Genomic DNA, 12,958 nt, shown 5'->3' with positions numbered 1-12,958 from the left:
AACAGAACAACTTTAGGTTGAAGTGTAAATATTACCTGGTTTAGGTTGTGACAGAACAAAAAAGTTCACATTCTTTTGGATGAACAGATCTTGTGAATTGTCTGTTGTGGTAACTCGTTCCTGTAAACTTAATCTTTGGCATACCACCATCTGATTCCAAATTATAAACTCTTATGGAATGTACTCCAGTTGAAACTTTGCACTTTCTTGATTGCATGTTTGCTCCAACAAAGTAATAAAATATGAGCAGTTGATTCAAGAGATTTTAAGAGATACAGATTCAAGAGATTATAGTATCGAAATACTGCAAAGGACAACATATAGTCTGAAGTCTTTAGTTTAAAATTTGTTTTACTCAGTTGTGAGTTTTCAAATGCTAGGGGTTTTAAAATTCCTTGTGCCTTTCTTTTTTTGACAAAGCAAATCTTGAGTTAATTGGGACAAGATTTCATGATACTAGAAGAACATCAGTTGAAACGAAGGAAAAAGTAACACTCAAAATTTTAAAGTTTTGATTTGGTAACATTTAACTTCCATTTAGAATTTTTCTTTACCTTCCTTAGTTTTTCTGCTTGGTATTTCTAAAACAGGAAAAAAAATGTAATATTGTATGTAATGAGCTTGATATAATGTGCGTTGCTTCTGTGCTGAATGTAATAACAATAGTACTTCTTCATTAAGTTTGCAATGGGTTTGGATATTACATTAGTTTTTTAAGGAAATATATTCAGGAGACTATCTTTCTTTTTTTTTTTTTAACAAGGATTAAATGATGATGACGACGATGACTGTTTTTTAGTAGAAAAAGGTGCCAGAGGAAAAAGGCCTATTTTTGAATGTTTTTGGAATGGAAGATTAATACCATACACAACTGTGGAAGAGTAAGTGGTGATGTGTTTGTACATTCTCTTTCTATAACGTAAACCTCTCTTTATGAAAAAGGATTGTAATGACTTTCTCCTTTTAAGTTTTGACTGGTGCGCTCCTCCAAAGAAGAGAGGATTGGCACCAATTGAATGCTACAACAGAATTTCTGGTGCATTGTTTACCAATGATAAGTTCCAGGTCAGCACAAACAAACTCACTTTCATGGATCTGGAGCTGAAGCTAAAGGATAAGAATACTTTGTTCACAAGAATCTTCAATGGACAGGTAATTACTGCATTCTGTTAAGTGTTTCTTCTTGGTGAAGTTCAGTGCATGTAATACAGAAACCTTTGTTTACTGGTTATTTGTTCATGTCTCTCTGGTTTAGTGAGCAGTAAAGCTGAATCTTTAAATCTGAAAACTTAAGACTCAGTATTTTTCCTTTTATTTTCTTGAACAATTACTTTATTTAGTTGTTACATGTCAGTTTTTTCTGGAAAAACCCTCTTCCTAAAGGAATATGGCTGCTGGGGGAAGCACTTTTTTTTGACTTTAAGTGTAGCTTTCCTCGAGTTTTTTAAAGTTTTCAGACTGAAGAATCCTTTTTTTTCTTTGCTTCTGTTCCTGTGTTTCTTTTTCTTTTCTGTTTGTTCTTTTTGTGTGTGTGTGACTTTTTGGCTTTTCATTTGAGTACAGTATCTCTGTACTCTTACAACTGTTCAGGCTTCTGATGTGGTCAGATTCAAATTTTATAATACATTGTTAATATGTAATTATTTTGTAATCTCTTTATAGGAGCAGCGAATGAAAATTGACAGAGAATTTGCTCTGTGGCTCAAAGACTGTCATGAAAAATATGACAAACAGATAAAATTCACAGTCTTTAAAGGAATAACTGTACGTACTGATGTATTATCCAAAAGAATGCAGAGCCCTTGGACAATGTATGCTGCAATAGAGTGGGATGGAAAAACATACAAAACTGGACAGCTGGTATGTTAGTTAAACCCTATGAAAGGCAGACACTGTGCATTTGATGCAGAAGTAATGAATTAATTGGTGTCTTCTGCTTATAGGTGAAAACTACTAAGACTCATCCAATATTCTATGGAAGCATTGAGAAATTTTACTTGTATGGGGACCATGATGGGGATATATTTGCCACTGGGGGAGAGGTTCAGATTGCTTTGGTAAGAAGAAATACAGAAAGGATTCTCACAGCTAGTGTGGATATTAAATCTTTAAACATAGTCCATTGTCTGACCTGATTAAATTACTTTAAATAACAGTAAATACCTTTAATGTTATTTTTTACAATCAGCAATCTAGAAATACTCAACTTGAGCTTTAATGTGAATATATTAAAATTATTATTCATTATGAACAGTCTGACTTAGTAAGATTTGTGTATGGAATAAAGTATCACAGTTAACATCAACAGTATATTGTGCATCCATTTGTAACTCTTACGGTTTCAGCAAATTTTAAAACAGTATCTTGTAGTTTCACCAGGTAGTATTTGTTAGCATATTGCATTATATCTGTGTTGACTTGTTTAGTCCCTTGATTGGGAGGTCTTTCTCATCTGACATATTATAAAGTCTGGCCACTTATAACTGCACTGAATTTTTATTTCAGGAACCACAGGCGTTGTATGCTGAAACAAAAATTATTCCAATCTCAAAACTTGACAGAACAGTGTCTGACAAAGTTGTTAAAAAATACATAGAGGATGAAATGGCTAGGTAAGCACCAAGTAACAATTACATAATTGTGGAGTTCCTAATTATAGTTTTTGTATTTAATCAGGAATCAAACAAAGTTCAGTTTTATTCCCAAATGGGAAAGCAGTCAGCTGTTTCAGTAGAAACCAAAAAAAAAAAAAAGCCGAGAAGACATAGGTTGGGATTTGGTTTTTCTTTCCCTACCACAAAAATAGTTTCACATGTATTTAACTAAAGGTAAATTGCTCTTTATTTTAACTTACTGAAAAAACATTCTCCCTTTTTTTTTTTTCTATTAGACTTCCTGATAAATTATCAGTAACATGGCCTGAAGGAGATGAGTTGTTACCAAATGAAACAAGATTTGCTGGTACACCAATAGGTATATTTTTTTCTTCCAAATATTAAACGCCAATTAAAAAATACATTGTGCACCCTTGTTAAAAAGACAAGCATACAGAAATCTCTGATCACTTTTAATTCACTTTTAATTCACAACAGATTTTAAAAGTCTGTCATCTTTCATTTTAAATTCAGGAGCATTAAGAATAGAAATTTTAAATAAAAAAGGAGAAGCAATGCAAAAACTTCCAGGTACAAGCCACGGAGGTTCAAAGAAACTTCTTGTTGAACTCAAAGTTATTTTGCATTGTGAGTATTTCATTATATTTAATTGTATCTTTATTATTTTTAAAGTGCATAATGGATAATAAGGTATTTAATTGTATAATATATGTATATATTTTAAATATATATGTATATATTTAAAATACATATTTGAATGTGACAAATGGATGTCGTAGTTAGACAATATTCCATCAGTTCATGTAGCATTTCAAAGCCACTTTTCATGAAATGACAACTGCCTCAATACCATGTATTGTCTTAATGCTGTATTTTGATTACATCTTCTGTCACAAGTAAGGAGGGCCTAACAATTCCAGCCTGTTCTACTTAACCTGCATAAGAAGATGGGTAAAATGGATAATGTTTCTGTAGTTCATGTAGCAATTTACATGAGCTGCATAAAAGTGGGGAATCAGACTTGTTTAGTATCTAACATAAATTCGCTTCAGAATTTTTAAAAAATCAAGGGGTTTTTTTGATTTACTGGTTTGTGGTTTCCATTTTGTGGGTACTTCACTTGATGTTCTCACATTGCATTGTTAAGAATTGCATTCTGTCCAAGTTTTTTTGTTTTGAACACAGAATTAGAACACCAAATTCTCTGAAAACTCCAATTCTGCACATGTCAAATGTATTTGAAACTTGTAGAAACCTAAAATCTTCTTTCTTTCCATACACCATAAGCAATTCCTTAATCTGTTAGGAGTTGTAAAAATAGCTTTATGAGCACTGAGGTTATTGTAGTGGTACATGTCAAGGAAACCAAATTGAAGTATCTTAGCTACAGTTTAGTGCACGTGTCATGAGGCTACACGTGGTATTTTAATGGCTCTTGTTCATGGGAGCTGGCTGCTGTGCATGACCATTGTCCAGCATAGTGTGCTGGGGCATAAAGAGGTTGGAATTGAACAAAAGCTGTTCATTTAATCTGGATTATCAAATTGTCTCCTATCAGCATGTGTGACACACCAGCATTTTGCAAACTTAATGAGATAGGGCATCCTGATCTCAGCAAGTATGGACTTGAGAGAGACCTGGTGTTTCTGTTGTTCTGTTTTGTCAGGGTCGTTCTTAGGATCACTGAAAAGTCTGCCTTCAGGACCTTTCATGTCTCCTGACCCATTCATTGAGGGAAATTTGTACTTTTAACTGTTTCTACTACTTCCTGTGTTAGCTTTTTTTCTCTACTCAGTTGAAGAATCAGTAGTGTAATCCTCATCTTCTTCACCAGAACAATGAATCCTAAGTGATGATTTGGGCATAGCACACCTAGCAAAACTCAAACCCTTAATTGTATAAATGAGAGAAATGTGGTTACACCCATACAAAGGCCAAGAGCAAATATAATGTACAAAAAGTTTCTCTTCTCTTTTGAGGAGTGAATACTTGATGAACTGTAGTGTGGTCTACCAAGAGACCTGAGCTATGAGAAACCTGATCTGTTACTGGGGAGTCTTATTATACAAGCTTCAATTCAAAATTAGGGTTTGAATTAGGGTAAGGGAATGATAAAATCTTGTTGACAGCTCTTACTTTATCTTATGTATGCCATTTGGTGCAAGGACAGGGTCTTGAAACTGTTTTGCTTAGCTATAAAACAATTTGTATTTCTACTGCATTTCTTTTTATTCTGTGTAGTCTTATTGCAGTCACATTCTATATTTTGAAGTGTGTTTCAGTGGAAAATAAAAAGTATTACTACCTCTTGATACTTCCAACAATAAATCTTACCTTCTGTATTTATCTTAGGTTATAGAACCAGTCACTAAAACTGAAACTGCCTCAGAGTTTCAGTGTGTTATTTTTTGTATATGTCTTAATTCTGCAGAGGTTTATAAAGACAGATAAAACAATTTGGAGCAAAACAGGAATTTTTTTTTCCAGTTATGTTTTCTGTCAACTGCACATTTTTATCATTGCTCCCATTTAAGCGGTTTTGCTACAGTCATTTGTCAGTTTGATCCATTACCAGCATGGAGTGCAGGGTGCTCATAGTTACAGGGAATGTACAACCAATGAGCTAACAAAATTCAACTTTACAAACCTGCTTCTTTCAGTGCAATGGGCCTGAGGCTAGCAAGTTTTAATTAAAATAGGATTAGACAGGGAACTCATTTGTTTAGCTGTGATCATTGTGTTTAGTTGTAAACCTGAATCAATGTTAGTTAGATCCAGAAGTGATAGTAATACTAAATAATAAGTGATGCTAATGCTTGAAAAAGTTAAGAACTATGGTGTAAAATTTAAATACATGAGCTAAGTGTTTGTTTTGCAGCACCTACTGAGAATAAAGAAATAATTTCCCATATCAGTCAGCATGGAGGCAAGTGGCCATACTGGTTTAAAAAAATGGGTAAGTTGCATATTCAATATCTTCAGTTTATTTGTAATTTTTTTTTTCTAATTGTACTTTTATATCTGTTTAGAAAATCTTCAGAAACTTGGTAACTACTCCTTGAAACTGCAAGTAGTGTTGAATGAAAGTAATGCAGACACTTACGCAGGAAGGCCTCTGCCATCTAAAGTATTTAAATTTACTATTGTAGGTAAGAATTCCCATCTTTTTTCCTATTTTTAGTGTTTCTGTTTGATTCATATTATATCAAAATTTGTCATGTCGTAGTTGAGACATGGTTTTCAGCACTGAAAAGTAGCATTTGCATGTGAAATTTGAAGAATTTCCAGGAAACAGTGGGGTTTTGTAGTAGGTTTTGATCTCATGTGTAATGTGTTGGCTCTGTGGCAGGCAGTTTTACATAAAAAATAAAGCTCCTTGATGTGAACTTTCCTAAATGTACATTAAAAAAACCAAACTTAAACTTCATTAGAATCCCCCCTTTTCCACATGCCATTGACATAAATATTCTTTCATAAAACTAGTATTCATTAGGCCAACTTTCATGCATAAACCACAGAAGTGCATTCAAAAACAGGTTATATGTTTAAAATAAACATGTTGAGATTGAAGTCTTTTTTAAATTAATTAATTAAGGAAGAATCCGATGCAAAACTAAATTCTCATTTGGTTGTAATGGATATGTCTCTTTACTGCAATGCTTACTAGAATACTCATTTCAGAAAGGGTCAGTGTGAAAGGAGAGGTGGTGAGGTAGCCTGAGAGGGTTTAGACTTTCCAGAGCTTGATGATGGTGACAGTTATTGTTGAGTGTCTGTGGCTGAGAGAACAGAGAAGGCCAACAAGGTAGATACTGTAGTGGGAGTCTGTTACAGACCACCCAGCCAGGATGCAGAGGCAGATTAAATACATAAACAGCTGGGAGAAGTGTCACAATCACTAGTCCTTGTTCTTACGGGGGACTTCCTCTTTCCCAGATGTATGCTGGAAATATAGCACAGCAGGAAATGGTCTAGGAGGTTCCTAGAGTCTGTTGAAGAGAACTTGCTGAGCTGACACAACTGGTGAGGGAGCCAGCTGCGCAGGGAGCCCCATCTCCTTTGTGACTTTCTCTTTGTGAAGAGAGAAGGACTGGTGGGTGGTTGGAGGCTGTCTTGAGCATATCAGTCATAAAATGGATGTTTACAGTGTTCACTGTTCTTGAAGTAAGGAGAGAACTGTCACCTTGGACTTCCAGAGAGCAGGATTTGGCCTGTTAGGTGAGTGGTTGACAGAGTCCCTTGGGAGGTAGTTCTGAAGGGCAGAGGAATCCAGAAAGGCTGGAAGAAGAAGAGCAAAAAGGAAGTTCACAACCTGAACTTCAGGAAAAGACTCTGGCCTCTTCAAAGATCTGCCTGTTAGAGCTCTATGGAAAGAGGCCCTGGACAGACTGGAGGCCCAAGCAAGTTTGTTAGTATTCACAGTCACTTCCAAGCTCAGATCTGGTTCATCAACTGAATAGAAAGTCAGACAAAAATTCCTGGAGTCTTGCATGGATGAACAAGGAACTACTGGCAAAACTCAACACAAAGAAGTATACAGAAGGTGGAAATGGAACCAAGTAACTGGGGAGGAATACAGACACCATCCAAGCATGCAGGGATGGGGTTAGGAAAGCCAAAGTCCAATTGGAATTGAAAATGGAATCACTAGCAAGTGATATCAAAGTCAAGAAGATAGACTTTTTTAAATACATAGGTGACAAAAGGATGGCTGAAATAAACATGGGCCCACTGTTGAATGAGGCAGGGAACACAGGATGTGGAAAAGTCTGAGATACTGAAATCGTCTGCCTTAGTATTTACTAGTAAGTAAATACTAGAATCCCAGACCCCAAAGACCTTCCCCTGATGAAAGGTCTGGAACAAGGAGGATACACCCTTGGTGGAAGATGATCAGGCCAGGGAATACCTAAGGAAACCGGTGATACCCAAGTCCGTGGGCCATGATGAGACACACTCATGAGCCAGAGAGAGCTGACTGATAATCCTTATGAGGCCACTCAATTAAATAATCATGGCAATTGAGAGAACTTCCTGATGTTTTGAGGAAAGCATCACTCCCATCTACAGAAATCAGGAAGAGGACACACAGAGCTACAGGCCAGTCAACTTCATCTCAGTGGAAAGGTGATGTTTGTGGGAAGGTAATGGAGCAACTAATCCTGAAAACCATTTCCAGGTATGTGAAGGACTAGAAGATCATCAGGAGTAGTTAGCATGGATTCAACTTCTATGATGAAAGGACTAGCTTAGTAGATGTTGTCTACCTAGACTTCAGCAGGGTTCTCATCAGTAAGATCCCATAAGATCCTTACAGAGAAGCTCATGGAGTTTGCACTGGATGAACAGAGTGAGGTGAATTAATGAACAGTGAGCCCAGAGAGTGGTGATCTGTCTAGTTGGAGGGCAGCAAGTAGGGGTTACCCCAGGGGCCAAAACAGGGTTTGAATTCTGCTCAATGTCTTCATTCATGATCTGGATAACAAGAGAGAATGTACCTTTAGCAAGTCTTCCTGATAACACAAAACTGGGAAGAGTGGCTGATACACCTGAGAATTTGCCACCATCCAGAGCGACCTCAACAGGCTGCAGAAATTGGCTGTCTGGAGCCTTAGGAAATCCAGCATGAAGGGCGAAGTCCTGCACCATGGAAGGACAACCCCCTACCTGCCACCCAGGTATCTGGAAAGCAGCAGGAAAGGACCTGGAGGTCCTGGTGGGCAGCAGGTGGACACAAACCAGCAATGTGCCCTTACAGCAACAAGCAGCAACAACTTCTTGGGCTGCATTAGAAGCTGGACAAGGGAGGATTGGTGAGGCTAGCTGGGGTACTGTTCCCAGAACTGGACACATTTCATTACAACACACAGACATGGATATTCTGGAGAGAGTCTAGCACAGGCCCCTGAAGCTGAGAAAGGGACTGGAGGGTCCTGAGGCAGTGAAACAATTTTCCCAGAGAAGTTGTGGTAGCCCCACCCCTGGAAGTGTTCAAGACCAGGTAGTATGGGACTCTGAGCAACCTTGTCTAGTGGAAGGTGTTCCTGTCCACAGTGGGGGGGGTTGGAACTGGGTGATGTTTAAGGTCCTTTCCAACTCAAAGCATTCTATGATTCCATGATCTCTTACCTGAAAAAAGTCTGGGAGAGCAGTGACTGCTTTGCCTGAAGATGACTCATGGGGGTCTTACCAATGTCTATAAATAACTGAAGGAAGTGTAAAGAAGGTGGAGCCAGGCTTTTTCCAGTGGTGCTCAGTGACAGGACCAGAGCCAAGGGGCACACACTGAAACACAGGAGGTTCTCTCCAAACATCAGGAAACAGGGGTTTTTTACTATAAATGTGACGCAGTGGTGGCACAAGTTGCCCAAGAAGTTGTGGAGTTTCTTGGTGATATCAAAAGTTGTCTAAAGATGTTCCTGGGCAGCTGACTCTAGGTGGTGCCATTTGAGCCAGAGGCATTGGATAAGATGACCTCCAGAAAACCCTTCTGACCTCAGCCATTCTGTGAACTTTATCTACAAGAGGGACAGGAAGAGGGAAAGAAAAAAAAGCTAATTTCTTTGCATTTAATATCAAAATGGTTATTTTTGTCACAATTTTGGGAGGTACAGCTAACATCTGTTTTCAGAAGATCAAAGCAGGGGGAAAATATCAATGTTTTCTATTTCTTCCACAAAAGAGAGGCTTTGAATGCAAATTCTTGAGGCAGAAAATAGTTCTTTGTATGTAGCATATTTTTCTAATAGTTTCTACGTATTGTCAGAGTATAAAGAGGTGTTCTTGTATGACAGTAAAGGAAAAAAAATGTTTGGCATTACTTCAAAAGAGTAGTTATCTAAACATATGTCTGAAAACATGCCATGGAAGGCTCAAGATGTTTCTGTGAACTTGCAAGTAAAGAAGAGGAAAAAAAAAACTTGTTCTCTGTAGAAAAATGAACCTTTCCTCTTCTTTTATCTCTTTATCAAAGTGAAAAGAGAATCTTACTATTTTCCAATAGTAGTGTCTGTTTACTTTGTGTCTGAAAACCTCTTGACTTAATTGCAGCCTTAATCAAGAAAAAGCCAAGGAGTGCACATAATTCTTTCTCAAAATGTATTATTCTTTTCTCTTAGAGGGCAAACCAGAGAAATTTTTGGTGGGTCTCTTGGAGCTTCCTTTTCGAATTGGAGTACCTTTTAGTATTCCTTTGGAATTGCAGGATGAATTTGGTCATACAACACACTTGACAAATCGCATTAGACCAATTCTGGAAGCTAGGTAATTCAGCCATCTTTTTTCTTTGCCCTTTCTTTATATGACAATAATATAATAATACTTTAGGGTTTATCTGAATGATATTCTAGCAATTTCTCACATAAATTAACTGATATTTTTTCCTTTTGTTTTCATAAGAATGTCTGAAAGTATCTTAAACACTGTGTTTGTTTTTAAACTGGTTCTCTTGTGTTTTCTATATATTTTTCTAGTGGATTAACACTGAAGCATGACGACATACCTGTGGCAACAAAGTGTGTCATTAAGGGTGTTACTGCTAAAGGCTGTGTAAATAGTTGCCAGGGCAAGGTAGGCTAATAAATTTAAACTTTAAGTAGCATATTAAGAGACAGAGAAAATAATGTTTGTGTGAAATGAATTGTTAAGTTTGGTCTGCACTAATGACTACAGATATTTCTTGGGATATTTTTAAATTATCTTTAAGAGCTCTACTTGGAGAAATTTGTATTTCCTATACCTGCACTCTTTTCACAACTGATGGGACCTGGAGCTAGAAAGGCTGAGCAACACATGGATGTGTGGTAGAGTGTTCCCAGCACACCAAATCAGCTGTCTTAGTTTGAACTAGTGCTGAGATTGGTTTAGACCAAATCATCCTAGTGACTTTTGCACTGAAAGATGATAGGGAGCTAAAGAAAATGAAATCTTACATTCTTAGTTCAGATGAGAGTAGTAGCAGCTAATATGCAGGGTGTCTGCTCAAGCTTCTTTAATTTTTTTAATAATAAGTTTCCACTATTCTTGTTGCACTTACACATTTATGCTTATCCACTTACACACTTATGTTATCTAAAGCCAACCTGTTACTGATGGATTCTCAGCACCTTGTCAAGCTTCTGCTTTACTGTAAAACCCAAAATGTACATTCCATGTTAAAAAGATTTTTTTCATAAAACAGATCTTAATGCTTTTGATGAATATAGATTTAAATATTTTAAAAATATTTTTAAATTATTTACAAGGCATATTTACACAGTATTTTAGCCAGGTCCCTATCCTTTCATTTAGTCTGATAGTCTAGTATATTAATGACAAAGCTAGGAGATGAGGTATCCCATTTTACTGTTGATATTGTTGCTTAGAAAATAGCAAATAATGTTGCTGGTGGAAAGATGTATGAAGAGGAGAAACAGCATATATACCTGCTTATTGAAAATTAAAGGGTGTTCAGTGTAGTAAATTTTGTAGGTGAAGTTCATAATCTAAGGTGAAGGGCAAGAACAATGGCATAAAATGGAGTGGATTATGAGAAATAAAGTATATAGGAGCAAATGTGCCAGACTTTAGCAAGAGATAAATTTGGTGAGGGGCAAGACCAAGAATCAGTTAGGGAATTTGCAGTATAGAAATAATATTGTACCATAATAATTAAAAAAATTATTCTTATTACTATTTTTCATTTTCTGATTTTAATGTGAAAATTTGTTTTAGTGATGCAGTTTACAGCAGTTATTTTTCTTACATCCTTAATCAAAGATAGATGGATAATGCTAGTGATGCCTTGCTAAGGAATAACAAACACAGAACTTGCAGACCCTTATTTTAAAACTGGTTGTTTTTTTTTAACTACTGTATTTTTCCCCCATTAAAACAGCCTCTAAGCAGGAAATGAAAAGTTGTGACCGCTGCTTTTCATAGTTTCAGAATCATGTAGTTTAACATATAAATCCTGAATTGAACATCTCTGGTTATAATAATACGGAAAAGAGGTTTCAGTACAGGAAAAAAAAGAATCTTTATTTTTTGTAGCACTGCAAGACTATTTCTAGGGGCTTCTGAAATTAACATATATACAAATTGACATGATTATGTGAAACTAATACATGGTTTTATTTAAGGTTAATAATTAAAATATTCTTTTCATTAGAACTTTAATCTCAAGATTACTCTTCCTGGTTTGAAAGAAGATACACAAGTCATTAAAATAAGATTGCAGCCTGGTAAGTATCCTTAAAATATTTAGTGAAATTCTTTTAAATTTTATTCTGACACTGTTAATGAAAGCTTCTCCCAAGAAAGTAAAATATTTAGTGAGGCATAAAAAAGGATTCAAGTGATGACTAGAAAGGAAATAAAGCCAAGAGCATCTCATTCTTGGCAGGAGTATCATTGTACTCACAGTACAATCTTATCTACTATTCTAGGGGCTGGAATATTGCTTGCTTATTTGAGATACATTTTTGTCTTTTAATTACTTTAAATCTTTTTCTAATCTAGCACCACTGAATGAATGAATTTCTTATCTTCTTGTTTTTCTTTAGCATTAAGACTTTTAACCTGTACTAATCAGTATTGACCTGTTCTCTCTGCAGAAAACCTTTTATGAATGAATAAGTGGTCATTCAGTTTCTTAACTGAGCAAAGGGGGATGCTTTGGTAATTGAATTGTGTCTGAAATTTTTATGTTACATGAATTTATCATAATGCAAGACAAGAACATAGAGGTCTGTAAGGACACTGCCCTTACCAGAATTTTATGCTTTCTGGATGTCTTGATTCAGAGGAGTCCCTTATATGAGATCTTGTTATCCCTTGTTACCTGGGTTTTTCTGGATTTGGGATATAAAGTATAGTATGAAAGCTAAGTTTTGGCCTCCCAGATTACCAAACTTCAGGCTTGCCCATCTCATTTTGCAGAGATACTGTCTTCTACTTTGTAAGACCAACAATGCACAGTTTAGTCCATTAATCTTTATCCTTTGAGGAGTTAAGGGTTTATGTAGAAAACAGTGAAATGATTGGACTTGAGACAGACTGTGTTGTGTGCTGCTGTTATTTACCTTGGACTATTATTTACCTTCGTCCTTCATTTTGCTTTCGACAATGTAGAGATGCTTCACTGCCTCTTTCTTCTCACTTGAGTTAAATCCTTGGCTTTGTAAGCTGGTTTTTGAGGAAGGAATAATTAAAGCTATTTCAGTCTCATTCTTCAACTAGTGAGTTTGAAATAGAAGATTTAATAAGTCATGCATAAAGGATGCTTCTGAAAAATTACCATCTTTGTTCTTTCAGAACCTATCTTCTAATAGTAATCTATTACTTACTTCTCTTTTTAAAAACTT

The 12,958-nt window shown here is 36.1% G+C and overlaps 1 protein-coding gene across 1 annotated transcript in view; it reads left to right on the top strand.

Moving 5' to 3' along the window:
• Positions 1–12,958, top strand: part of SMCHD1 (structural maintenance of chromosomes flexible hinge domain containing 1) — a 67,844-nt gene that overhangs the window by 23,302 nt on the left and 31,584 nt on the right. Inside the window, exons 11-22 of the mRNA XM_071417888.1 lie at positions 764–881; positions 969–1,152; positions 1,663–1,860; positions 1,944–2,057; positions 2,506–2,612; positions 2,891–2,973; positions 3,129–3,242; positions 5,494–5,571; positions 5,645–5,764; positions 9,734–9,878; positions 10,088–10,184; positions 11,764–11,836. Coding sequence (XP_071273989.1) covers positions 764–881; positions 969–1,152; positions 1,663–1,860; positions 1,944–2,057; positions 2,506–2,612; positions 2,891–2,973; positions 3,129–3,242; positions 5,494–5,571; positions 5,645–5,764; positions 9,734–9,878; positions 10,088–10,184; positions 11,764–11,836 — 1,431 coding nt within the window. The remainder of the gene's footprint in view (positions 1–763; positions 882–968; positions 1,153–1,662; positions 1,861–1,943; positions 2,058–2,505; positions 2,613–2,890; positions 2,974–3,128; positions 3,243–5,493; positions 5,572–5,644; positions 5,765–9,733; positions 9,879–10,087; positions 10,185–11,763; positions 11,837–12,958) is intronic.

Source organism: Agelaius tricolor, unplaced genomic scaffold (genome assembly GCF_023055355.1).
Source record: "Agelaius tricolor isolate 1412-34295 unplaced genomic scaffold, bAgeTri1.0.p SCAF_2, whole genome shotgun sequence".
NCBI classification, from domain to species: Eukaryota; Metazoa; Chordata; class Aves; order Passeriformes; family Icteridae; genus Agelaius; species Agelaius tricolor.
Note: the sequence above shows the minus strand (reverse complement) of the source record. Positions and strands in the feature narration are given on the sequence as shown.